Source organism: Mustelus asterias, chromosome 3 (assembly GCF_964213995.1).
Source record: "Mustelus asterias chromosome 3, sMusAst1.hap1.1, whole genome shotgun sequence".
Lineage (NCBI taxonomy): Eukaryota > Metazoa > Chordata > Chondrichthyes > Carcharhiniformes > Triakidae > Mustelus > Mustelus asterias.
The window spans coordinates 35,684,892-35,711,512 of NC_135803.1; the positions used below are offsets into that span (position 1 = coordinate 35,684,892).

At 40.1% G+C, this 26,621-nt stretch overlaps 1 protein-coding gene across 2 annotated transcripts in view; it reads left to right on the forward strand.

The window, feature by feature from the left end:
* dis3l2 (DIS3 like 3'-5' exoribonuclease 2) overlaps nucleotides 1–26,621 on the forward strand; it is a 248,192-nt gene that overhangs the window by 100,109 nt on the left and 121,462 nt on the right. For both annotated transcript variants that reach the window (XM_078207700.1, XM_078207706.1), the window contains 3 exons: nucleotides 1,389–1,501; nucleotides 5,054–5,161; nucleotides 21,606–21,839. In XM_078207700.1, coding sequence (XP_078063826.1) covers nucleotides 1,389–1,501; nucleotides 5,054–5,161; nucleotides 21,606–21,839 — 455 coding nt within the window. The remainder of the gene's footprint in view (nucleotides 1–1,388; nucleotides 1,502–5,053; nucleotides 5,162–21,605; nucleotides 21,840–26,621) is intronic.

Genomic DNA, 26,621 nt, shown 5'->3' on the forward strand with positions numbered 1-26,621 from the left:
ATTTCAGTGACCTCCTGACCAGCATGCAATCACTTGAGCTGATCTAAACCTCTGCTGTACCTAAACTGACACCAAATCCCATTTGCCGTCATCCCTGTGCTCAATGACCTGCATTGATTCCCAGTTAAAGAACATCTTGGACTTAAAAAATTTCATCCTTGCTCAGATCTGTCTTGAAGCGGATCCCTCCCTATCTCTGTAACCTCCTCAATTTCTTTGACTTTCTAAGAATACTACATTCAGTTTTGGCTTCTTGAGGAACCTTGATTTCTTCATCCCACTGTTCACAGCCACACCTTCAGCTGTCTAGGCCCTAAGCTCTCAAATTCCCTCCCTGAATCCCTACCCCTTTTGCCTGCTGTAAGCCACTCATTAAAACCTACCTACATGGCCAAGCTCAGGTGGTCAGGTGTTCCAATATTTTCCTAGGTGGCTCAGTGTCAAATCTTTCCAGTAATGCCCTGTAAAGAATCTTGGGGGAATGTACTGAGTCAAAATTGCTAAGAGAAATATAAGCTTTGTTAAAAGGTATTGTATAAATGCAAATTGTTGTTGTTGATGATGATGCCACAAGTAATAATTGGAGTGCATAAGAATAGATAATGCAAGTTCTTAGAATTTTTATTTGGCTGGTAATATGCTGCAAGATTCGTGAAGGACCGTGATGATTCAAAGATTCCACATATTGGTAAAATACATTTTTTAAAAATTGTGATTGTGATTAATTTTAACAAATCACAGCCACTTTTATGTCAGACCAAAAGGAACTTTTAAATTAATCATAACTCTGTTCAATAAACAGAATTTACAAATATATAAAGTTGGATAAAAGTTGTAAAATATTCAATTATAACCAGAATTGTTGTGAACATGAGAACATTGCATTGTTGAAGATTTACTGCTTAAAAATGTTGACTTTCCATGAGTGTGTACTAGGTTAGAAACGGTTGAAATTTTCCTGTAGCCCACAAGGTGTTTACAGCACACAAATACTCATTTGTGCAACAGATGCACACAAGCCTCCTCACATACTTCTTCATGTAATCCGATCAACATATCCTTTTGTTGCTTTCACCCTCCTGCTTATCTAGTTTCCCCTCAAATGCATTTATGCTACTTGCCTCGACGGCTCTTATGGTAATGAGTTTCACATTCTAATCATTCTCTGGGTAGCAAGATTTCTCCTAATTTTCCTATTGGATTTATTAGTTGCCATTTTATATTTGTATATGTACAGAGAGGTGCAAAAATGACAAAGTAGTAATAATGAGGACTTGATTATTGAACTAAAAATGCTGTCGTGCAAACCCAATTGGTAAATTTGAAAGTGAGTCTCTGTTGTGCATCAACATTTAATATTTATTGTTAATATTTGTAATAATTTCAAGGGAACTTTGAAGTTGGCGTGCATATTGCAGATGTGAGTTACTTTGTCCATGAAGGCACTGTTCTTGATATAACTGCCGGCAAGAGGGCAACCAGTGTTTATCTGGTTCAGAAGGTAAGAAATATAAAGTTAAACCAATGTTGTTTAATATACAGAATAGGTTAAATATTATCTGAAACAGGCTTCGTAATTAGGAGTGCATTGTACCAAAATTAAAGATGAATTAGTCTTCTACAAAAAACTTGGAGAACAATTTAAACTGCACTGATAGATATATTCAGTTCTTTAACATTTCAACATGGCTGGACGGCTGGCTCATGATGCAGAGCAACGCCAACAGCGTTCAATGGGTTCAATTCCCCGACTGGCTGAGGTTACTCGTGCAGGCCCTGCCCTTTCAACCTTGCCCCACACCTGAGATGTGGTGATCCTCCAGTTAAATCACCCACCTGTCAGCTCTCCCCTTTGAGGAGCCCCTCTGGAACTACTTTATTGCTGGATCTGGTTCTAGGGAATTAAGGTAGGTCAAGTGGATTAAAGGTTATTGGGAGGACATTGCTCACAGTGGAGATATATCATAGCATTTAGGTCATTTACAGAAAAGAACGAGAAGCAAACTAGAGTAAAAATACTTAATTGTAGAAAGAGCAAAATTGAGCCCAGGGAAATTGGAATCAAAAATTGGCAGGCAAAACTGTATCTGAACAATGGGCTGACAAGGAGATGGTTTGCCTCCAGTCAAGGTATGTTACCATGAGGGGAGAGGTTGGGCAATCAAAGTCAGAGCATTGGATGACAAAACAAGATAGAGTAAGATGAAGCAGAAAAAGAGGTACATGTGACGGATGTCAAGTTGATAATGTATGAGAGAACCTGGCTGAATAGAGAAAGTTCAGAGGTAAAGCAGGAGTATAAGAAGAGACTGACCGCTGGCATGAAGGGAATTCAAAAGACTTCTATAGGAATTTAAAATTGGAAAAAGAAGGCGTGGGACCAATTAGGGACTTAAAAGGGGATTTACACACAGGCAAAGGGCATAGCTAAAATAGAAGCTAGAAGCAGGAGTAGGCCATTTGGCCCTTCAAGCCTGCTCTGCCCTTCATTTTGGTCATGGCTGATCATCAAATTCAATACCCCACCCATATCCCTTGAACGCTTTAGCCCCAAGAGCTATATCTATTTCTTCTTGAAATCAGACAATATTTTGGCCTCAACTATATTTTGTGGTAGTGAATTCCACACATTCACCACCCTCTGGGTGAAGAAAAGAAATTCCTCCTCACCTCAGTCCTAAAAGGTTTATTACCCCTTATCCTCAAACTATGACCCCTAGTTCTAGACTCCCCCGCCATTGGGAACATTCTTTCTGTATCTACCCTGTTAGAATTTCATAAGTTTCTATGAGATCCCCGATTACTCTTCTAAACTCCAGTGAATATAATTCTAACTGACATAGTCTCTCCTCATATGACAGACCTGCCATCCCAGGAATCAGCCTGGTAAACCTTTGCTCTACTCCCTCTATAGCAAGGACATCTTTCCTCAGATAAGGACACCAAAACTGCACACATTTCTCCAGGTGTGGCTTCATCAACGCCCCATACAATTGCAGCAAAACTTCCCTATCCCTATACCCAAATCCTCTCGCTATGAAGGTGAACTAAGTGAGTAATTTGCATTATTAAGGTACTGAATGACTAATTTGCATTTGGCATTACCAAGGAAGAAGATGCCACTGAACTCATAGTGAAAGTGGTGGTGGTTTAGACCCTAGATGGGCTAACATTGTTTGAGGAGGTAGTTGAAGGCAGGCTGTACTTAAAGTTGATAAGTCACACTTGGATGTGATGTATCTGAGGATGCTGATGGAATGAAGGGAGGAAATTACAGAGGTATTGGCAATAATCTTCCAATGCACTTTAAATACAGGGGTGATCCCAGAGGACTGGAGAATTGGAAATGTCACAGCCTTGATCAATAAAGTGTGGAAACATAAATTCAGCACTACAGGGCACCCTCAATGGTGGGGAAAGCTTTTAGAAATGATATTTCGAGATAATCTTGACATTTGCACAGACAAGTGTGGATTAATTAGGTAAAGCCAACATGAATTTGTTAAAAGGAAATCATATTTAACAAGATTAAATTTTTGAGGATTGATGAGTATAAGACAGTTGATGTTATTTATATGGACTTCCACAAAGTGTTTAATGAAGTGCCACATAATAGCCTTGCCAGCAAAGTTGAAGTTTGTGGAATGAAAGGGAAAGTGGCAATATGAATATGAAGTTTGCTGAATGACAGGAAACAGAAAATAGTGGTGGTACCATTGTTTTCTTGGACTGGAGAAAGGTATGCAGCCGGATTGCCCAGGATCACTGCTTTTCTTGATGTATATTCTTCACATCCTTCTTTTCTCTCATTGTCGCCTTTAAATCACTTCATCTCTTGACACTATTTCATTCTTTCTCTGAAAATGAAATATGATCTTGCTGTAATCCAGTTGGATTTCAAATTGTGTTCTTGGTGGTACTTTTGAGAATACAGATTTGTTTAACTTATGGACCAACAATTTGAGCCATGAGTCAGAACCAAGGTGCTATTTCAGCGATATATGAAAAGTAATTAAACTATACCAATCATAACATTTCCATCAAGAAAGATCCTTTTTACAGTAAGTTTCTGGATCTTGGGAAGTTCAGTTATAGACAGGAATTACCCCATTCACTAACTGCTGTGGATCTTCCATTGCAACATCACCGCAATATAATATATCCAGCATGTGATGTATTCAGTAAAGTAGGAAGTTGAGACAGAGTTTGGTAATGGGACAGAGCTTGGTGGCTGTGAAATAGTTATAATATTTGGACATAAGTGAGATGAATTGTCAGGGTTTTGCTTGGCAGCAAAAGTAACAAGAATTTAAAAAGGCCGGAAAGGTAAAAATCTGCCTAACAACAGTAACAGCCTGCATTTCCAGGGGCAGGCAAGCCTCTAAAAATGATCAGGGCATTTCAAAGACATGTGAGCATCTAAAGATGATAAGGTGTGAATTGTTCTAGTAGTAGAAATAGATTATTTAGATGACAGATATAGAAATGTTATGTTCGGCAAACAGAAGAAATTTACCATAATCAAGACATTATACTTCTAGAGAAACACAAAACAAAATTCAAGATTTCTTGCTGTAGCAAACAGCACAACTAGCAGGAAAGGTGTTTGGAAATTACATAGTACACAGTAGCAATGTGATAGGTGCATAAATTTATCAATAATCCTTTTTGCATTAATATTCACAACCTTTTTACCATTTGAACTCCAGTTGAATTATGGTAAGATCATATAAATTTAAACGGTAGCTACCATTTTCCAGAAAAAGAATGGAGAGACAATGAGAAATAAATAGCTTTAAAGGTGAGAATGAGACAACACATAAGAACCCAACAGAAAGAAAGACAGAATAGGAGTTTTAGGAACTAATTTACAGTTTGTTTTATTCTTTCAACGAGCAGTGAGAGAGATCAACTATTAACAGTAAATAATTTTGTGTTGTTAAATGTGGTCATTCCGTTCATAGAAATGAATGCAAGGTTGCATTTTATGTATCACCTTAGTCATTTTAAATTTATCTTCATTTTCTCGTGTGTTGGTTATGTTTTATTATAGGTTATCCCAATGCTTCCAAGGCTTCTCTGTGAAGAACTCTGCAGCTTGAATCCAATGCAAGACAAGCTAACATTTTCTGTTATTTGGAAGTTAACTCCAGAAGGAAAGGTACAGCTTTACCTGATTTTTTTCTTATATCAATCCAAAGGGGGTTTTGAGTCTGACAATGTTTGGACAGCACTTTGAGCCGAAGGGCACATTGAAGGAGGGATGCCAAAGTCTTTGAGCATGTGGTTTTATAATCCCACAGAGGCTGATAACTTTTAAACACATATTTGAATTTCCAGTAACTGATTGAAAGGATCAGATGACAGGATTTCAAATTTTAACACTTATTGTAACAAAAAAAAGTAAATTTGGGTGGCATTCTCCCATCTGGGACTAAGTCCCATGGCGGGAGCGGGAACATGGAATGTTTACCACTGTGGAGGCCAGTGGGAAACCATGCTGTACCTTCTGGCCAAGATCTACTTAATTACGCACCTGGAGATGCACCTTGGGTGGCACAGTGGCAGTGGTTGGTACTGCTGCCTCACAGCTCCAGGGACCTGGGTTCGATTCCTGGCTTTGGGTCACTGTGGAGTTTGCACATTCTCGCTGTGACTGCGTGGGTTTCCTCTGGGTGCTCCAGTTTTCTCCCACAGTCCAAAGATGTGTGGGTTAGGTTGATTGGCCATGGTAAATTTTCCCTTAGTGTCCTGGAATGTGTAGGTTAGAGGAATTGGCGGGGTAAATGTGTGGGGTTGTGAGGATAGGGCCTGGGGTGGGATTGTTGTCGGTGCTGACTTGATGGGCTGAATGGCCTTCTTCTGCACTATAGGATTTCTATGGTTGCTATGTTTCTATGAGATTTAAAGGTGATTGGTGTGGCAGAGCAGGCATGATAGCATGCATCCGGCCATTATATCTGGGTGCTATATTGAAAAGGCACAATGCCACTAACCTTGAAGGAAGAAGATGGACTTCTTGGAGAAAGAAGATGGACTTCTTGGAGAAAGAAGATGGACCTCTTGGAGAAAGAAGGTGGACCTCTTGGAGAAAGAAGGTGGACCTCTTGGAGAAAGAAGGTGGGTCTCCAGGAACACCAGGCTGAAAGATGGACCTCCTCGATGACACTGTGGCTGGAAGATCTACCTGACTGATGCTCCCCCCACCCACACCAGCAGTATTCTAGGGCTTGCTGGCGGCCTTGAATTCCAGAGGCATTATGAGTCCCAATTTCTGCACGCGGCATTATTCCAGGTGTATTCCAGATGTGCATATTTTCCCAGAGACATAACAGAGAATTGGGTGTTGGTGAGGGGATTCTGGTTAGGCCTTCATTTTCATACCTCCAGCGAGATGCAAATCAATTCCATGCTATGGCAGGCACCAGTAGTAGAACCCAACAATTGTTGCTGGTATAAAACTGATTTTTGGACTCCCGCCGAATCCTTACCCCACTCCCACCCCGCACCCACCGTTGAACCCACTGGTAGGGCCATGGGAGAATTCCACCCATTGACTAAGCACTTCATATAGGTAACTTCTACTCTAACTACAGAAATATCCCCCATGTGACCTTTAACACTACTGACAATCTTATGCCATGCCTATACTTTACATGGTGCCTTAAGTGGACAGACACTTTATTCTCCAGGATCCAGTCCAAAGCTATTTTCAGCACCTGATGGTTTTGATGGCTTGCTTCCTTTTTTGTTTCCCAGTCAGGTACCTTCTCATCCCAGAATTGACTTTAATTCTGAAGGTTACATGGAGATTCCTTCTCGCTAGCCAAGCGAGATGCATTTTTGAGCCTCCTTTTGACTGTTTTCAGTGTGATAAGTTTCCTGCTTTGGACATGATTTCTTGGGCAGTCCTGGAACACCCTTGCCAACAGCACTCTAGATAGATAGCAACGTTTCAAGAAGATGACGTGGAATTGATTTGCATCTCGCTGGAGGGATGAAAATGACGTGGAGGCGTTAGAGAGAGTGCAGAGAAGGTTTACCAGGATGTTGCCTGGTATGGAGGGTCTTAGCTATGAGGAGAGATTGGGTAGACTGGGGTTGTTCTCCTTGGAAAGACGGAGAATGAGGGGAGATCTAATAGAGGTGTACAAGATTATGAAGGGTATAGATAGGGTGAACAGTGGGAAGCTTTTTCCCAGGTCGGAGGTGACGATCTCGAGGGGTCACGGACTCAAGCTGAGAGGGGCGAAGTATAACTCGGATATCAGAGGGACGTTTTTTACACAGAGGGTGGTGGGGGCCTGGAATGCGCTGCCAAGTAGGGTGGTGGAGGCAGGCACGCTGACATCGTTTAAGACTTACCTGGATAGTCACATGAGCAGCCTGGGAATGGAGGGATACAAACGATTGGTCTAGTTGGACCAAGGAGCGGCACAGGCTTGGAGGGCCGAAGGGCCTGTTTCCTGTGCTGTACTGTTCTTTGTTCTTTGTTCTTTATGACTCACCACCATCACCTCAAGGGCAATTAGGGATGGCCAATAAATGGTGCCCTGGCCAGCAACATCCATATCCCATGAAAGCATATAAAAAAACACAAGATAAGCAAATAAGCTTAATAAGCTCACAGCAATAGTTTTACTCCAACACATGTAGAGATATTATTATCACTGTTGTTGCTTTACTTTAAATAACATTGCAGTGATTTGCAGTAAGCAGATGCAAAGCACCAATTGGCACAGTGGTTAGCACTGCTGCTTCACAGCGCCAGGGACCCGGGTTTGATTCCCGGCTTGGGTCACTATCTGTGTGGAGGTTGCACATTCTCCCCATGTCTGTGTGGGTTTCCTGCGGGTGCTCCGGTTTCCTCCCACATTCCGAAATACGTGCTGGTTAGGTGCGTTGACCCGAAAAGGCGCCGGAGTGTGGCGACTAAGGGAATTTCACAGTAACTTCATTGCAGTGTTAATGTAAGCCTTACTTGTGACTAATAAATAAACTTTACTTTAACTTTATTTTCTAACCCCTCAAGATGTACATTACAAAAGAAGACAGCACATCTTATAGAGCTGATTCTGTCATTGCAAAACTTTGCTATTGGGCTTGAAGTTGTCACTTAAATATTTCTTGAAATCCTGCGTGGTCACCTTTAGTGAAAGCTACTGAGAAAACTTGTAGCTGCTCTCTTGTCACTTTTGAATCAATTCACGGGCTTTTATTTCTGCTGTCATTGAAATGTGGCAAAAGCCGAGCAAGATTGCAGAGGTGACTCTGGAAATAATACACCTCAATTGCAATTATCGCAATCTAGCCTCCATTCCAACTATATTAAATGGTGTAGCCTCGTTTTACTATGTTTGGTTTTGAAGAAGGGATCAAGTGTCTCAAGAACTAAGATTGTGGGTTTAGGCTTAAAATTCATAGAATTCATGGCAAAAAATAATTTGACTATTTTGTTCATCGTGAAATTTTAGGATTTCCCAACATTTTGAGTTATCAGCAAGAGAAATTGAGACAATTAATTCTGAGACCACAGAATCATTTAAAGGCATGACAAAGAAAGCAGCTTCAGTGCTTTGCCGATCTTGATTATGATAAGAACAAAAATGGAGGAACTTCCAGACTATTTACACCTTTAGAGTATTTCACCATGCAGCTAGATTATGACAGATCTGCACCTCAACTCCATTCACTCAATTTTGATTTTTATCCCAAGACACAAATTTTAAAAAAATTCAGTCCCCAAAGCTTTGTCTATCACAGCATCTACAGCTTTTTGGGAGGATTTGTTTCAAATTTCTATGATCCTTTCCTAAAGAAATGCTTTCTAATTTCACTCCTGAATAGCTTGGGTTCTAATTTTATGCTCTCTTGTTCTGGAAGTCTCCATCAGAGGTAATAGATTCTCTTTGTGTACTCTTATTAATTCCTCTTATTTTAAACAACTGGATTAGATCACCCCTTAATCTCTTCCACACCAGGGAATACATACCACACTTGTACAACTTGTTCTCATCTTTTAACCTAGTGAGACCCAGTTTCATTCTGATGAATTTGTACCGTACCCCTCCAGTTTATCCTTCTTGAAGTACAAAGCCCATAAATGTAGAATTTCCAAAGTGATATGACTGTGGCTGTATACAGTTGAAGATTGTTTTGCTCTCTTTTAGTACCTGTCCACTAGCTTTTGATGATTTGTTAACTGGACTGCTAAATCTCTTTGCTCCTCCATAGTTTGTAGAAGCTCACCATAAATATTTTGATTTATCTTTCTTGAATCTAGAACGAATGAACTTTTGGTTCCCCACAATGAACTCCATTTACCACAGTTTATCTCACTCGCTTAATCTATCTATATTGTTTTATAACTTCCTGCTCCTCCATCTATATGATTTACCCCTCACTTTAGAACTTATTCTGAAACTGGAACAGTTTGTTCTAGACTCCCCTGTCGGGGGAAACAGTCTTTGAAAGCATTTACCCTGTCAAATCCTTGAAGAAATCTCTATATGTCGATGAGGTCACCTCTCATTCATCTTAACTCCAGGGAGTGTAGGCAAGTCTGTCCATTCTGTTGGATATGGTAGCATGGTGGTTATGTAACTGGACTAGTAATGCTGAGAACTAGACTAATGATCTGGGAGCATGAATTCAAATTCCACCGTGGGATGTGGGACTTTAATTTTACTTTGGTAAATAAACCTGGAATAAAAAAACTAGAATCATACCTTGACCATGAAACCGAAAGATTGTTATAAAGATCCACCTGGTTCACTATTCTCTTTAGGGAAGGAAATCACTTCACTAGTCACTGTTCAATTTGGTCAACATGTGACTCTAGAGGCACAGCAATGTGGTTGACTCTTAACTATTCCAGACATGGCAGGACAGTACAATCAGGAGGAAGTGACCCTTGGCGTCCTTAACATTGACTGCGGAGCTCAAGAAGTCTCATGGCATCAGTTCAAACACGGATAAGGAAACCCACTGATTACCACTTCAGCAGTTGATGAATCAATGTCTCTTCATGTTGAATGTCACTTGAAGGAAGGACTTGAGTAGCAAGAGCAAAGAATTTACTAGGTCCATTGCCAAGAGGGCTTGGTACCACCCTTCTTACAGATCTGGCTGAGCCCTGAATGAACTAGCTGCCAGACTTGGCCTGCAGCAGGTCATGTGAGAAGCCCATGGGAAAAGCCTACTTGACCTCGCCCTCATCAATCTACCTAGTACAGATGCAACTATCCATGACAATATTGGTAGGAATAATGACCACTGCATCGTCCTTTTGTAGACAAAGTTCTGCCTACACAGCGTGAGCATCCTCCATCATGTGTGGCACTACCACCATAGGAATAGATACAGGACAAATCTAGCAGCTCAGAAATGGGCATCTATGAGGAGTGTGGGCCATCAGCAACAACAAAATTATATGCCACTACACAAATCCAACCCATTAATCTACTTCTTGATTATTGGCAATTACCATCAAGTTGATGGTTCAGTGAGAAGTGTAGGAGAGAATGCCAAGAGTAGCACTGGGCATACCTAAAAATGTGGTGTCATCCTAATGAAACTACATGCATGCTAAACCCCAAAGCAACATGCTATATATAGATAAAGTGATCCCACAACCAATGGATCAGATCAAAGCTCTATAGTCCTGCCACAACCAGTTATGAATGTAGGCAAATATACAACTAATGGGGGAGACAATGGCATACTGGTAATTTCACTGGACTAGTAATCCAGAGATCCAGGCTAATGCTCCGGGGATACAGATTCAAATCCCACCATGGCAGTTGGTAGAATTTAGAATTTAAATTTGACCACATACTATTCCCCCCCTTCAGCTGATTAATCAGTCCTGCTCCATGTTGAATACAGGTGTGCTAGATGCAGTACCAAGCATACCTGAAAATGAGGTGTCAACCTAATGAAGCTACGACACAGGATTACTTGTTGCCAAATACCGGAAGCAGCATGTGATAGACAGAGCTAAGTGATCCCTCAACCAGTGGATCAAATATAAGCTCAGCGGTCCTGCCACATCCAGTTTTAAATGGTGGTGGAGAATTAAACAACTAACAGGAGGAGGAGACTCCTCAAATAGCCCCATTTTGAATGATGGAGGAACTAGTACATCAGTGCAAAAGACAAGGCTGATGTATTTGCAGCCACCTTCAGCCAGGTGGGCTGACTGGATGATCCATTTTGGCCCAGAGGGCCCCAGCATCACAGATGCTAGTCTTTAATCATCTCGATTCATTCCATGTGATATCAAGAAACACTGAAGGCACTGGATACTCCAAAGGCTATGGGCTCTGACAGCATTCCATTTGTAGTACTGAGGACCTATACTCCAAAACTAGCTGTACTCCTAGCCAAGCTGTGGCAGCTACAACACTGGTATCTACCGGGATGTGGAAAATTGCCCAGGTGTGTTCTGTCCACACAAACTGGACAAATCCAACCCATTAGTCTTGATTATTGGCAAAGTGATGGAAAATGTCAGCAGTGCTATTAAATAGCACTTATTCAACAATAACCTGCTTGCTGACACAGTTTGGGTTCTGCCAGAGCCACTCAGCTCCTGCCCTCATTCCTGCCTTGGTCCAAACATGGATAAAACAGCTGAAGTCAAGAGGTGAAGTGAGAGTGATTTCACTTGACATCAAGGCAGCATTTGATCAGGGCTGGTAATTGGGAACCCTAGCAAACTAAGGTCAATGGGATTTAAGGGGAAAACCTCACACAAAAGAAGATTGTGGTCATTAGAGGGTCAATCATCTCAGTCCTGGGACATCACTACGGGGTTCTTCAGGGTAGTGTCCTAGGCCCAACCATCTTCAGCTATTTGATCAATGACCTTCCCTCCAACATAAGATGGAAGTGGGGAAGTTTGCAGATGATAGCACAATGTTCAGCATCATTTGAGACTCCTCAGATACTGTAGCAGTCTATGTCCCTTTAAAGGCTTGGACTGATAAGTGACAAGTAACATTCATGCCATACAAGTGACAGGCAATGGCCATCTCCAACAAGAGAGATTGTAACCATTTCCCCATGACATTCAATTGCATTACTATTGTTGAATCCCCCACCAGCAACATCCTGGGGGCTACTATTGACCTCGGATTTAACTGGCCAGCCATATAAATACTGTGACTACAAGAGCAGGTCAGAAGCTGGGAAGTCTGTGGAGAGTAACTCACCTCCTGACTGCTCCACGCCTGTCCACCATCTACAAGGCACAGGAGTGTGATGGAATGCTCTCCATTTGCCTGAATGAGTGAAGCTTCAACAGCATTCAAGAGTTTGACATAATCATCAAAGCATAAAACAAAAGCAGCCTCCTCACCTGGCATAATCCAGCATATCAGTGCAAAATACAAGGCTCAAGAGTTTGAAACTATTGACAATCAGAACTGTCAAGTGTATGATCTGTCTTGGCCTCTTCCTGTGATCTGCAGCTTCGCGGAAGCTGGTCTTCAACCAATTGATTCATTTCATATGAAATAGAGAAATATCTAAATGCACTGGATACAGCATAGACTATGGACCCTGACAACATTCTGGCTGTTGTGTTGAAGTCTTATGCTCCAGAAGAAGCTGAACTGTTCCAGACTGGCACAGCACTGGCATCTACTGAATAAAGTGGAGCATTGGCTAGATATGTCCTATCCACAAAAATGAGGACCAATCTAATCTGACCAATTGCTGTCCACTCTCAACCCACTCTCAATCATTAGTAATGTGATGGATAGGGTTGCGAGCAGTGCTATCAAGTGGTATTTATTCATTAATAGCCTGCTCACTAGCCCTCAATTTTGGATCTGCCAAGATCCAAGAAGGTGGCTTATGAATCTTTTTTCAAGGGCACATTAGAATCAGCACTAAATGCAGGCCTTGCCACAAATACCCATATCGCAGGAATTAATTAAAGGTAAATATGATCTGAAAGGGCAATCCCTTCCAGGAACCTTCATTGCACACCCTTAGAGGAACCAATATTGTGCTCTGTTCTTCTTTGTGTTGGTTCACCAAGGTACTATGCAGTTGCAGCAAGACATTTTTGCAATTAAGTGGTGATGTTGCCAATGAAATAAAGCAACAATGGACACACTGAATAATTACTTTGCATCAGTATTTAAGTAGAAGAAGAGGTTAGCATGCTGGAAATCCCAAGGAAACTGATTTTGATTTGGGGCAGGGATTCCCCAAAATAAATGTAAACAGTAACACCAGTGAAGAGAATATTAGAACTGAAGAGTGAGCTACAGGATCAGGGTGTTAAAGGAATAGGTGATAATATTGCAGATGAGATAATTTTGACTTGGGAACTATTCTTTAGATTAGAATATTAATATATTGGAATATATATTTCTGTTATTTAAGAAAGATGACAGTGAAGCCATAGAATTTTATACTAGTTCACCTAACATTACTTGAATCTGTCATGACTGAACACCTTAAATTTTTTAGCTGGTCAGAGAGAGCTGGCATGGATTTGAGATGGGTGGGCCATGCAGGACTACTCTAAATCGTTTGACGACATAATTTAAGTGGTGGAGAGGAGTTTGTCAATGAATGTTATTTATATGGTCTTCCAAGAAGCATTTGATGAAGTATTTTATAAAAGACTGTTAGTTAAAACTGAAACCCAAGGAATTGAAGGCAAATTATTGATCTGGTTAGGAAATTTGCTTAAGGAGCAGGAAACAGAATGAGGATAATGGGCAAGGACTCTAATTGGCAGGATATGATTAGTGGTGTCCCACAAGGACCTGAGTTAGAGCCTCAGCAATTCACTGTATTTATAAATGAGTTAGATGATGGGTTAGAAAGCCACATATGCAAATTTGCTGATGATGCAAAAATAGACTGTGGTGTAAACAGTGTAAATAAAGTAGATAAACTGATGGGAGAAACTCAAGCGAACAGATTTAAATGTGGATAAATTTGATGACATCCACTTTGGACCTCAAAAGGATACAATTGGAAATAACTTAAATGGTGCAAAGCTAGAAACAGTGCAGGTCAAAAGTGACTTGGGAGGTGGAAGTCGGTGAGGGGGGAATGCAGGCACACACTGTTAAAATGCCATGAGCAGATACAGAAAACAATCAAAATTGCTAATAGAATGCTGGTTTGAAATCTAGGGGACTTGAACATAAGGATGTAGAAACCGTGCTTCAGCTATGAGAAATCCTTGCTGGATTGCAGCTGGAATACTGTGAAGAGTTCTAGGCACCACTCCTTAGAAACAATTGAAGAGGAGTACTTACTACTGTCATGTTGTGTTATTACAATAATGCAGTTCTTCCTTGAGGTTTTTCCCAGTGTAATAATTCACTGTCACTGCAAAGATGAAACAGTAACTCTTTTTATTAAGTAACAGCATCTCATTGAAGAGGCTTCAGACCAATTCACACCCAACGACCTACTCTGAAAACTCTGCTCACATTTTGATAACTGTGACAAATTCTGCCACAGCAATTGAAACAATCCACAGCATTCTTACCAATCAACATAATAAATATTCTAAATATAACAACCCATAACATTCTAAAAGTTGACAGTTCACCCTAACTCGCATGTTAAGGCATCTTTTAAAAAAATTCGAGGATTTGAATCTATAACTTTGCTAAGAACTGAACAGTTCTTCCTTGGGCCACATCTCATCTGTCTACCAAGTTTCACTGAAATCTGTCCATTAGTTTTTGAGATATGTATCCTATTTCAAAATAGGCCTATTTATTTATTAGGTTTATTATTTATAACTTTTAACCCTTGCTTCTAATTTATTATTAAACTAAGTAACTTCATAATCGACTATATTATTAAAATTAGAGTGCGGATAATAAATTGAAAACGTAAATTAAATCCCTCTGCCCGCACCTCTCATTCCATCATGGCATTTTTAGATTTAATGTACTTTGGATTTTACCCTTCATTTATTTGACCTCCCACTCTTTTAGATCAGTTTCTCCCACAATCTGGATTGAATCGATCAGAAATGCTGATTTAGATGAGGGTCAACACACATGGTCATTGTGCTTCCCAACAGCACAAACACTTCATAGTGTTTTCTTGAACTTCCTGGACTCTTGATTAGATCTCAGCCTTTTCCTTGAGTTTATTGTGTTAGCGGACAACAAATTTATGAAGTTACGTATATAATATGAAACAGGCCAAACTGCAGTCAGAACACCTCCATTAAAGATTAAAAGGGACAGATCCAGACAAGCAGGCAAAAGACATGCTTTTAAAATGCAAACAAGGTCTAACACACAAAAGGGAGCCAGACAGGGTGGCACCAAAGGAAACTAAAGTAAAGGTACCCCCCCCTCATCTAATCAAATCAGCACCACTGACCTAATCAAGTGATATCAGGAAGCCTTCTTGGCCTCAAAAGACTTCCTGAGATCAGCCAAACGCCCATTGTTCAAGAAACCCCGGAGATTCTAGACCATTGATAAACCCATCGGACAGAAACGATTACCATACTTAAACATTGACACTGTACTTAAAACATCAAAACAGAATGGTCAGAGTCAGATACTGTAAACAAAACATTAACATTTGAATCATACAACGTGTCAAAGTTCGAGTATAACTGTAGCCCATTGCGGCGGGCTTTTAGATGCTTTCGGGACAGTGCCGTTTGTATGTCCTGATTGCACCTCCGTCGACGTTAATAAAGCTGTACCGCTGTTGAACCTGACTCTGAGTCCGAAGTGGTCGTGTTCGCCCACTTGCGCTAACAATTGTACCCATGCATTTCCCTCTGTCAGGATGACTTTATGTATCTGAGCAATGACATTTTAACTGAATGTTGTTGGAATTTCAAAGGGTACAAAAAGCTTCAAACTTCCTCAAAAACCCAGCGAGTGGTAAGATTGTGAAACTTGAGTAGAATTGTGAAGATGCATTTCAGGAGAAACTAGATAAACATATGAGGGGAAAGTGTTTAGATTGTTACAATGGCAGATTTAGATGAGAAAAGATGGGAGAAGGCGCAACTGGAGCATAAATACTGATATGGACTGGTTGGGCCGAATAGCCTATTTCTCTGACGAACGGTCATCTAGACTCTGTTGGCTCTGTTCTCTCCCCACAGAAGCTGTCAGACTTGTTGAGATTTTCCAGCATTTTCTGTTTTTGTTTCAGATTCCAGCATCCACAGTATTTTGCTTTTAGCCTATTTCTGTATTCTGTGCCATATATATTGTATATATCCTCTTTCTTTGCTGTATGTCCTCTGTAATCCGATGTCAATATACAAAAGCTTTAGTTAACCAAACCTAGACACTGGAGAGCAGAGATGAATTGGAATGAAGGCGAATATTATTGTTTAGATCAGAGTTAATAACTTTTTATGATGCATTATTTGCTATACAATATCTATACAATATTTGCTATACAAAATACAATAACTTCATTACTTCACAGTTAATTGTGATTGGTGAATGAGTCTGCAGTACTAATTTCCAAAGAAATGTACTTGCTAACTGGAATCGGGTCTCCAAGGAGGCAAAATAAATCTGTCTCCGCGTTGTAAAACCAGAAAGGAGAGAGAATGTGTTATTACGTGTTTTACCTTTTGCTGAGTAATTGACCATGTTTAATTGAATGGTACTTTGAATATTCTAGGGACATCTTCATGCGAACTCAATGTTTTCTAATGTTTACATTCATAATGGTAGAAACCGTGCAGGGGTTGATGCGTTTCTTGTCTATGTGTGCTTTAAAACCTCAGAGAAGTATTCGATTTGTCATGAACCATTTCAACATTTTATCAGTGCGTGCTCAAAAGTGCACTTGACTTGATACACAGTAGTATGTACAATATTTCACTAGCTACCAGCCTTACAAGTGTTAGGAGTATGTATCATAGTATCATGCAACTGATGATAATTGCCAAATTATAGTAATATATATAGAACAAAGATGGACAGGAAAAGATCTTGCACTCACACTTAACCTGTCTATTCTTTCACAATTACTGCATTCTCCTCGCATCTTACTTTCTCGCCGAACTTTGTATCTTAAGCAAACATGGATACATTCATCAGAACACTTAATCATGCTAGTGAGAATTGTCATTTCTTAATTTTAAAAAAAATTGTTGCTTTGGTGTTTGGAAATTTTTAATTAGCGAGAACAGATAGGTAGTTGAGCAATTTTAGAAACCTGTTGTGATTTATGGAGAACAGGTATTGCAGCACACTCTAGTGTCTAGTGTCTAATTGTTCTACAATTAAAGTGTTATGTTTACATTGGTAGCCAGTGTGAATATGGATTTAGGAATTTATAATGGTAAAATCGTAAGTATGACAACAAGCAAGGTATTTGAAGACCGGAAATGTTCACAGATATGAGAATTTTAATATATTTTGGATAAATATATTTATTGAGGATAGGATCATGTTTCGATGTAATGCCCTCATGATGAATTATCTTTTGGCTTTGCTTGCAAATTGGGTGGAGTAGGATACCATTTCAGCATGTTCTATTTTCAAAAACTTCAAACAAAAATCAGGAAATTTTAATATTCCAAAGATTAGACTTTTTGTTTTCGGAATTACAGAGTTTGTTTCCTTTCAATATATACCTCTATATTTGTATAGTTTATATTGGCTTAAAGCTGCATTTTTCTTTGCTACACTCATCAAGCTGAACTCTTTTTGCTTGTCTTAACACCATTATTATTGTAGGCTAGCTGAACTTGTGATATCAGTGATCTCCCCAAGATGATTGCTGCTTGTATGTTCAGCTGTTGGATTTATTGTATCATAGCAAGTGCAGTCCTACTTATTGAACCTAAATGAACTGTTAAAGAAAATATTGGTCCTGATGATTACAATATATTGTATATACCATATTGGAATTTGTGAATAATTGCAATTTACGAATTCATTGCCTTCTCAAATGGATCGACAAATATACAAGTGTGTTTAGTTAATCTGCTGAAACTTCATTTAGCCATGTTTTGTTTGATTTTGGGTTGGAGCTTTCTCTATTCCAAGTAATTTAACAAAATAATTTACAATATACTACCAAAAGAGTTCATCCTAATCTCGTAAAACCAGAAAAGGCTGGTTAAGACTCGAATGCAAGAAAATCTCACAATGTTGCCACTCATTTAAAGGAAGCATAGAACAAATAGTTTTTGGAACAAGTTACATTTCAAAAATGCACAACAAAAAAACTGTCCATAATATTTGGAAAGAAACATTGGGTTGAGTCTCCTACTTGCTCCTCATCAACTCAAGAACATTACTGCTAAGGAATCTGAAATGGCATAATTGACAACAATGATCTAAAGTGACAACTCCATTTCTGATTTATGCTACACTGAAAAACGCATAATCAGCTTCACATACAGAATGCCCGGTTTAAAATCTACTCACATACCAGGAACAGCTTTATTCCCGTAATTCTGAACTGCTAAATCGAACACCTATAACAGTATTTCACAATAAAAAGAGAATACAAAATGCTTGACCTCTTTGTCTCTTTTTGATTTGATTTATTATTGTCACATGTACTGGGACACAGTGAAAAGTATTGTTTCTTGTGCACTATACAGACAAAAATACCATTCAGAGAGTGCGTAGGGGAGAAGGAAAGGATAGGATGCAGAATATAGTATTGCAGTTGCAGATAGGGTGAAGAGAAAGATCTACTCAATATAGGATAGGTCCATTCAAAAGTCTGATGACAGCAGGGAAAAAGCTGTTCTTGAATCGGTTGGTATGTGTTTTCAAACTTTTGTATCTTTTTCCCGATGGAAGAAGGTGGAAGAGAGTATGTCTGGGTGCATGGAGTCCTTTATGACATTAGATGTATTTTAAGCACTTATAGAAGTAATATAAAGGAATCATGAATATGTATTATATCAAGAAACTCTTCAAAAACAACCCTTTTCTGAGCAAATAAGAAATAACATGAGATCATTTTGATATGAAGGGGGACATGTTGTGCTTGTCAGCGCTAAATAGTAAAGATATATACTAACATCAGTTTGACAAGTACAAATTTGAAGAGACATGATATTTTTTAAAAATACATTAATGGGATGGGTACATGAATAGGGAGAGAATAGAGGGACATGGCTTGAGTAAGGACAGAAGGTGTTTTTTAAGTTTAGTTAGGGCATCATGATTGACTTGGAGGGCCAAAGGGCCTATTCCTATGATGTTCTTTTCCTTGTTCTTTGGGACTAAAATCACAAATGTCTTCAAGCTGCAAAAGTATGCACCTAAAATGCTGAAGGAGGTTGGCTAACGAAGGGGCCTAGGCATAATATTACAAAAACGTTTGGAGATGGGAATTGTACCAAAAAATGAAAAGTGGTAAATGTAACACATTTTGAATAGCAGTGAAAGAAAGAATTTTCATTTATTTCGCGCATTTTACAACATCTCAAAGCATTTTTCCAGACAGTAAGAGACTTGAAGAGCAGTCATAGAATGGTTACAGGACAGAAGGAGGCCATTTAACCCATCATGTCTGTGCTGGCCCTCTGAAGGAGCAATTCACTTTGTGCCACTTCCTTCCTTTTCCCTGCAGCTCTTCAAAATTTAACTATTCAGATAATTACCCAATTTACTTTTGAAAGCCTCAATTGATCCTGCCTCCACCAGACATTCGGGCAGTTCATTTGCTGCGTCAAACACATTTGTAACGCAGCAAATGCAGCACAATGAGGTAATGACCAGAATATATTTGTCATGTTTGAGGAATAAATTTTGGCCAGTTTTGCCCCGCTCCACTTCACATTATTGCCATGGGATTTTCTACAACCACATGATAAGGCAGACAGGATCTCATCTGAAAATTGGGAATGCTAAAAGTACAGCAGCTGTCATAATTGCGCTAGTATCAGCCAAAACATTGTGATGTAGTCTCTGGATTTGAACCCACAACAACAGATTGCATTTCCATAGTTCTTTTAGTGCAGTAAAATGTCCCAAGGCACTTTGCAAGAACAACATCAAACAAAATTTGACTGAGTCATAAGAGGACAATCTTGTTCAGTTGGATAGGTTTAAAGAACCTCTTAAAGGAGAAAAGGCAGATTGAGAGTTGAGATATTTAGTGAGGGAATTCCAATGCTTGGGGGCGCGACAGCTGAAAGGCACTGCCATCTATGGTGGAGTAATAATTATAATTGGGATGCATAAGTGGCTGGAATTAGTGAAGTGCAGAGATCTCAGGAATATGAGGCTGGTGGAGGTTGCAGAGATGAGGCTAGGTGAGACCATCTCTAGGTGTCGAAAGAGGTGCTGATGAGAGGTAGAGCTGGGTGGTGTTGGTGTATATTTTCAACGTGACGTGGTTTCATTTGATGTCAGGAAACAGCATGTAGATAAGAAATAAGTGGCCAAGGTTAGATCCTCAGAGGACTCCACTCACCAGCACCATCATGCTAGATTTTCATGAACAAGGATACCTAGGTCCTTTTGGAAATCAACACTTCCTTCCATCTCACCATCGAATACTGGGGTTTAACTTGTGTGTCTAGAATTTTCAAAGATAACCACCAATGCATCCATTCTCTCCATTAAAACCACTTTCAACATTTTGGGATGCAGCTTATGTTGACCAAGCTTTTTAACTTTTAATTCCATCAACGACTGGGGGAATTTGAACATGGAACTCCATAAAAGATGGATGCAGATGTCTGAGGCCACAGCATGTTGACAAAATTTGGAAGTGGCAATAGTTTTCAGGGACAGAGTCAAAAGTGTTTTTCTTGAGGTGTGCTACCACTGAGCCACACCATCTGGTCAATTAGTTGTCCATGCTACTTGACCCATTTCTAGTTGCTGTGCTTCACCACATTTTATGCTTAAAATTTGGCTTCAAGCCTGGGAATTGTGGATTGGATAGAAGAAATGCTGGCTAAATTTGGAATTAATCTGGTCAGGCCACATTGTTTTTGGCTTTTTGCCCTCTTCTAACCATTGGTTCCGTTTGTTTGGAACTGCGAATAAACTGATTACAATTCTTTCTTTCATGTTTATTCCAGAGCAAAAACTGAATCTAGTACTTAAACAGTATATATAATTTTCATATTTATATGTTTTAAAGCGGATCTTGACCTATAAAGACATAAGCCATGATTAGTTTTAACTCCAAAGTGACAGATTATGACCGTAAGCTGTCAATGCTGGTTTTAAAGGAACTGTGTATCTTGCAATGTTACAATCTCAATTTTTGTTCGTGCATTTACAAGGCTTCAAACAGTATGCAAGAAACGTTTGGATTATCATTAATATATACAACTATATCGTGTGTATTTTTGAAGCGAATATTTTACACTGATTTCATTTCATACCTTTATAAAGGTCAAATGTGAAAATCAATGCATACTGAAAGAAAAAATTTAAATAAATTGATCACTACCTCAAAGAGCAAGTTAAAGCAACTGCTTTTGTTATGGCAACTGCTTTTGGAAGCTTATTGTCTAGGGTTTGATTATACTTTAAAGTGTGCATGTTTTTCGTCAGTCATTTCTTTTTGAGAAATTTGGTGAGGCACTAGAAAAATATAAATCTTGAAAAATAGATTGTTTCTTTAATTTTATTTTGCAGATCCTTAGTCAATGGTATGGTCGAACTGTTATTCGCTCTTGTGTAAAGCTGAGTTACAATCACGCACAAAGCATGATTGAGGATCCAGAAAAGATAATGACTTCTGATGAACTACCACCCGTTTCACCTGATCATTCTATTGCTGAAATAAAGACTGCTGTAATAAATCTTCATAATATTGCCAAACATCTTCGTAAGCAAAGATTTGATGGGGGTGCTTTACGATTGGACCAGGTGAGCATCTTTTATTTTGTAAGGAATACACAAAAAAGTATTATTTTAATTGTCACAATGTTCATATTTTAAAAGATTAAGCAAGAATGTTTGCGGTAAATTTCTGATTCATATTTAGTAAGGTTTTGAGAGCAATGTCTCAACATATTTGTGAATATCTGGTGATTGACTTTTTAAAAAAAAAATACTGTGGATGCCGGAAATCTGAAATAAAAAACACAAAAAAACTGAAGAAAGGTCGTTTTGGTCTCAAGTCCCTCCATGAATGTTGCCTGACCTGCTGATTATTTCCTGCATTTTTGTTTATATTTTGGACATTTTTGAGTTTGCTAGCGGAACACAAAGTACTTTGTACTGAATTGAAACTAAACCTTTAGATGGTACATTTTATGAGAACATTAAAATCCCATACTATATTAAAAAAGTGTCTCTTGACCACAGAAAATCTCAGTGCTCTACAACCAATTAAGTACTTGTGACATGTAATCATAGAAACATAGGGTGGAATTCTCCCAAAAAAGTTCCAAGTGTTGAATTTGTGAGAGAACTGGAGCAATTCACTCTGTTTTTTTCAGTGGGAGTTCACACTAGAATCTCCCACACCCTGTGCACTGCAGAGGCCACCAGCGTGAATATCATTAAATTTTAGGGGGTGGGGCCGATTCCCACCCAGGAGGCTGAAACCAGCTAGTCTCTGCACATGCACAGTGGCTCCGAACTTTCAGCCTTCCCATTTGCTGGCCAGCTCGATTGCTGGCCGGCCCGGGTCCCCCCAAACTCCCTACGGCCCCGACTATTCCCGGGCCAGTCTCAAACCCCCCCACAACCAGAATGCCAATACCCCCCACCCCCCCGCCATCCCCGGCAGATAGTGGAGATAATACATTCAGTTCCTTTTTCCAATTCATTAATATATAATGTAAACAGTTGGGGTCCTAGCACAGATCCCTATGGAAGACCGCTAGTCGTTGACTGCGAATCAGGAAAAGACACATTTATGCTAACTCTTTGCTTCCTATCTGCTAATCAGCTTTCTATCCATCTCAAGACATACCTTGCAATCCCATGTGCTTTAACATTACATAATAGTCTGTTATGCGAGACCTTGTTGAAAGCCTTCTGAAAATCTAAATAAACCACATCCACTGGTTCTCCTCGGTCAACTCTATTAGTTATATCCTCAAAACATTTCAAGAGATCATTACTGTTGTTTTGAAGATAACTATAGATTGTAATGACACAGGCTTATAGTTGTTTTATCCCACATATTGCTCAGCCAATAAAGAGAGAAAATGCTCAAAATATTCTTCAAGTCAGACACTATCTCTGGAGACAAAACAAAGTCAACATTTTGGGTCGATGAACTCTCATCAAAACTGGTAAAAGTTAGAGATGTCAAAAGCAGGTACAGTGATGAGGAAAGATCAGAAGGGATGTAGTCTGTGATGTGGTGAAATACAGAAGAGAGTAGACGACAAGTATAATGGTCTTTTCTGCCTTTTAACCTCTCTTGCATTCCACTCAATCATAGACCTTGTCTTTTGCTCTTGCCCTCTTCCTGCCTTTCCCTGCCACTCCACTTGCTTCAATACATTATTTTCTCAGTTCTGATGAAAGATCATCACCCAGAGCTTTAACCCTGCATCTCTGCCGACAGTTGCTACCTGACCTGCTAAGTGTTTCTGGCATTTTCTAGTTTCATTTTGGATTTCCAACATGTGTTATTATGACACTGCTCAGCCAAGTTAGTGTGGAGAACTGAAGTCATGTCTTTCCTCACAAGGAGGGAAGCAGTTTATTAATCTGCCATTCCTTTCAGCATAATTGTGTGACTTGGGAAGCACTTTAAAATGTAGGGCCCTTACTTCCCTGGGCTGGCAATCATAATCAGATTGCCTCTCCGCACCTCTCTCGACGACCTTCCAACTTGAGCCAGGTGAGAAAGATGCAGTTCAGCAGGTCCCTGAGGCCTTGTGTCAAGAGCAGCCCCATCAAAGGTCACAGTAAGTAGTCTCACAATATCAGGTTAAAGTCCAACAAGTTTATTTGGTAGCACGGGCTTTCGGAGCGCTGCTCCTTCATCAGGTGATCACCTGATGAAGGAGCAGCGCTCCGAAAGCTCGTGCTACCAAATAAACCTGTTGGACTTTAACCTGATGTTATGAGACTACTTACTGTGCCCACCCCAGTCCAACGCCAACAACTCCACATCCCGTCAAAGGTCAGGAAGGGAAGTCCCTTTTTTGTGGCGGTAGCTGTCATGAAGCAGGTAGGTTCAAACATCCAGCCACTTTGAGAAGCCAGGAAAAGTAAATTTATAAGGTAAGTGAGAAAGGTTGGAAGGTGGGGTGTAGGGTGAGTCAATGGGAGGAAGTGGGGGGCAGGAAAGTGGTTAGTGGGGAGGGTGGTCAGTGGATAGGTGGGAAAGGAGTTGGGTATTGCATGTATAGTCGCGTGTTGGGAGTGTAGTTGCAGGGTGTGGAGGGAGGTCGGGAGAGTGGGGAGAGAGATCGAGGGAGTTGTGTGTGGTAGCAATTTTGAAAGACAGAATTAATCTGCATTTGGAAAGGTAGAGATCAATTAAGAACAGTCAGCATGATTTTGTTAAGGGAATGTCATGTTTGACCAACTTGATTGATTTTTTTTTTGAAACGGTGACCAGGTCTGTAGATGAGGTGAGGTAAACCTACTTGAACTTCAGCAAGGCTTTTCATAAAGTCCCACATGGGAGACTGAGTAAAATCCCATGGGATCCAAGGAAATTTGGCAAATTGGATCCAGAATTGGTTGAGTGGCAGGAAGCAGAGGCTGATGGTCGAGGAGTGTTTTTTGGACTGGAAGCATGTGTCCAGTGGGGTCCTGCAGGGATCAGTATTGAAGCCCCCACAGTTTGTGGTTTACATATATGATCTAGACTGGAATATAGAAGGGTTGATCAGCAAGTTTGCAGATGATGCGAAAATTGGTGGGGTGGTTAGTGAGGAGGATAGCCTTAGATTATAGGAAGTAATAGACTGGCTGGTCAGATGGGCTGATTAGTGGCAAATGGAATTTGATAAGTGTGAGGTGATACACTTGGGCAGGACAAAAAAGGCAAGAGAAAACATGAAGAATGGCAGGACTCTGGGAAGTACCGAGGGACCTTGTGTGCATGTACGTTGTTCCCTCAAGGTAGCAGGCTAGGCAGGTAAATTGGTTAAGAAGGCATATGGTATACTTGCCTTTATTAGCCAAGGCACAGAGTTTCAGGGCAGGGAGGTTATGCTGAAACTGTATAAAACATTGGTTAGACCACAGCTAGGGTATTGTGCAGTTCTGGAATCCACATTAAAGGTGGAGTGTGATAGCACTGGAAAGAATGCTGAGGAGATTTACCAGGGTGTTGCCTCGGATGGAGAGTTTTAGTTATGAAGAGAGATTGGATAGATTGGAGACTGAGGATGAGATATATATACAATTGAGGGGCATAGATAGAGTGGACAGGAAGGCGCATTTCCCCTTGGTAGAGGGATCAATGACCAAGAGGCATAGTTTTAAGGTAAGGGGCAGGGGATTTAGAGGGGATGTGAGGAAAAACTTTCACCCAGAGGGTGGTGGGAGTCTGGAACTCACACATCCTGAAAGGATGGTGGAGATAGAGACCTACATAACATTTAAGAAGCATTTAGATGTGCATTTGCAATGCCACAGCATACAAGGCTATGGGCCAAGTGCTATGGGAAAATGGTATTAGAATAGTTAGGTGGTTATTTTTGACAGGCATGGACATGATGGGCCGAATGGCCTTTTCTATGACTCTTGATAATTCAATTTTTTATGCTTAAAAATGTGAAATTGCATAGTATTGATTTAGGCAATGTAACTAACAAAAGCAAAATGGGACATTTAATACTTAAAATAATTTGAATGATCAGATAATTCTAATTGGCTTCGAAGGCTTCCAAAAGTTGTGTGAATTTCTGGTCTTTTGCGGCACGGTGGCACAGTGGTTAGCACTGCTGCCTCACAATGCCAGGGACCCGGGTTTGATTCCCGGCTTGGGTCACTGTCTGTGGAGTTTGCACATTCTCCCCGTGTCTGCATTGGTTTCCTCCGGGTGCTCCGGTTTCCTCCCACAGTCCAAAGATGTGCATGTTAGGTGAATTGGCTATGCTAAATTGCCCCTTAGTGTCAGAGGGACTAGCCCAATATACATGGGGTTATGGGGATAGGGCCTGGGTGGGAATGTGGTCGGTGCAGACTTGATGGGCCGAGTGGCCTCCTTCTGCACGGTATGATTCTGGGAGGAAGAAACTTTTATATTTATTAAATTGCTGGATGAGGTAAAGAATGCTAATGAACTGAGGACTCTGCCAATTATGAACTGATGTGAGCTGCTGCTGAATGGAGATGTCGAGAGCTTGCACTTGGTGGTGAAGAGCATGGATTTCATGAAAGGACAAAGCAGTAGTTAGGGGAGAAAAAAAAGACTTGCGTTTATGTTGTGCTTTTCAGAACTGCCAAACTCCTCAAGTTGCATTACAACCAATGAATTACAGTGAAGGAGGGCAGAATATAATGGAGATATCTGTGATCATGAGTAGCTTCGCAGTAGGGAGGATGAAAGCAGAAGTTTTTTTAAGTAACATCAGAGCTCGTGTGGGAGCTATTGAAATAAAATTCTGAGAAACATGAATATATTGGGCAAAACAAAAATAAGTAGGAAACCAGATTTGAGAAGGATTTGAAGGCCAAAAATCCCAGAGAGAGATTGGAGGAACTAGGTAAAACACAGTAAACCTC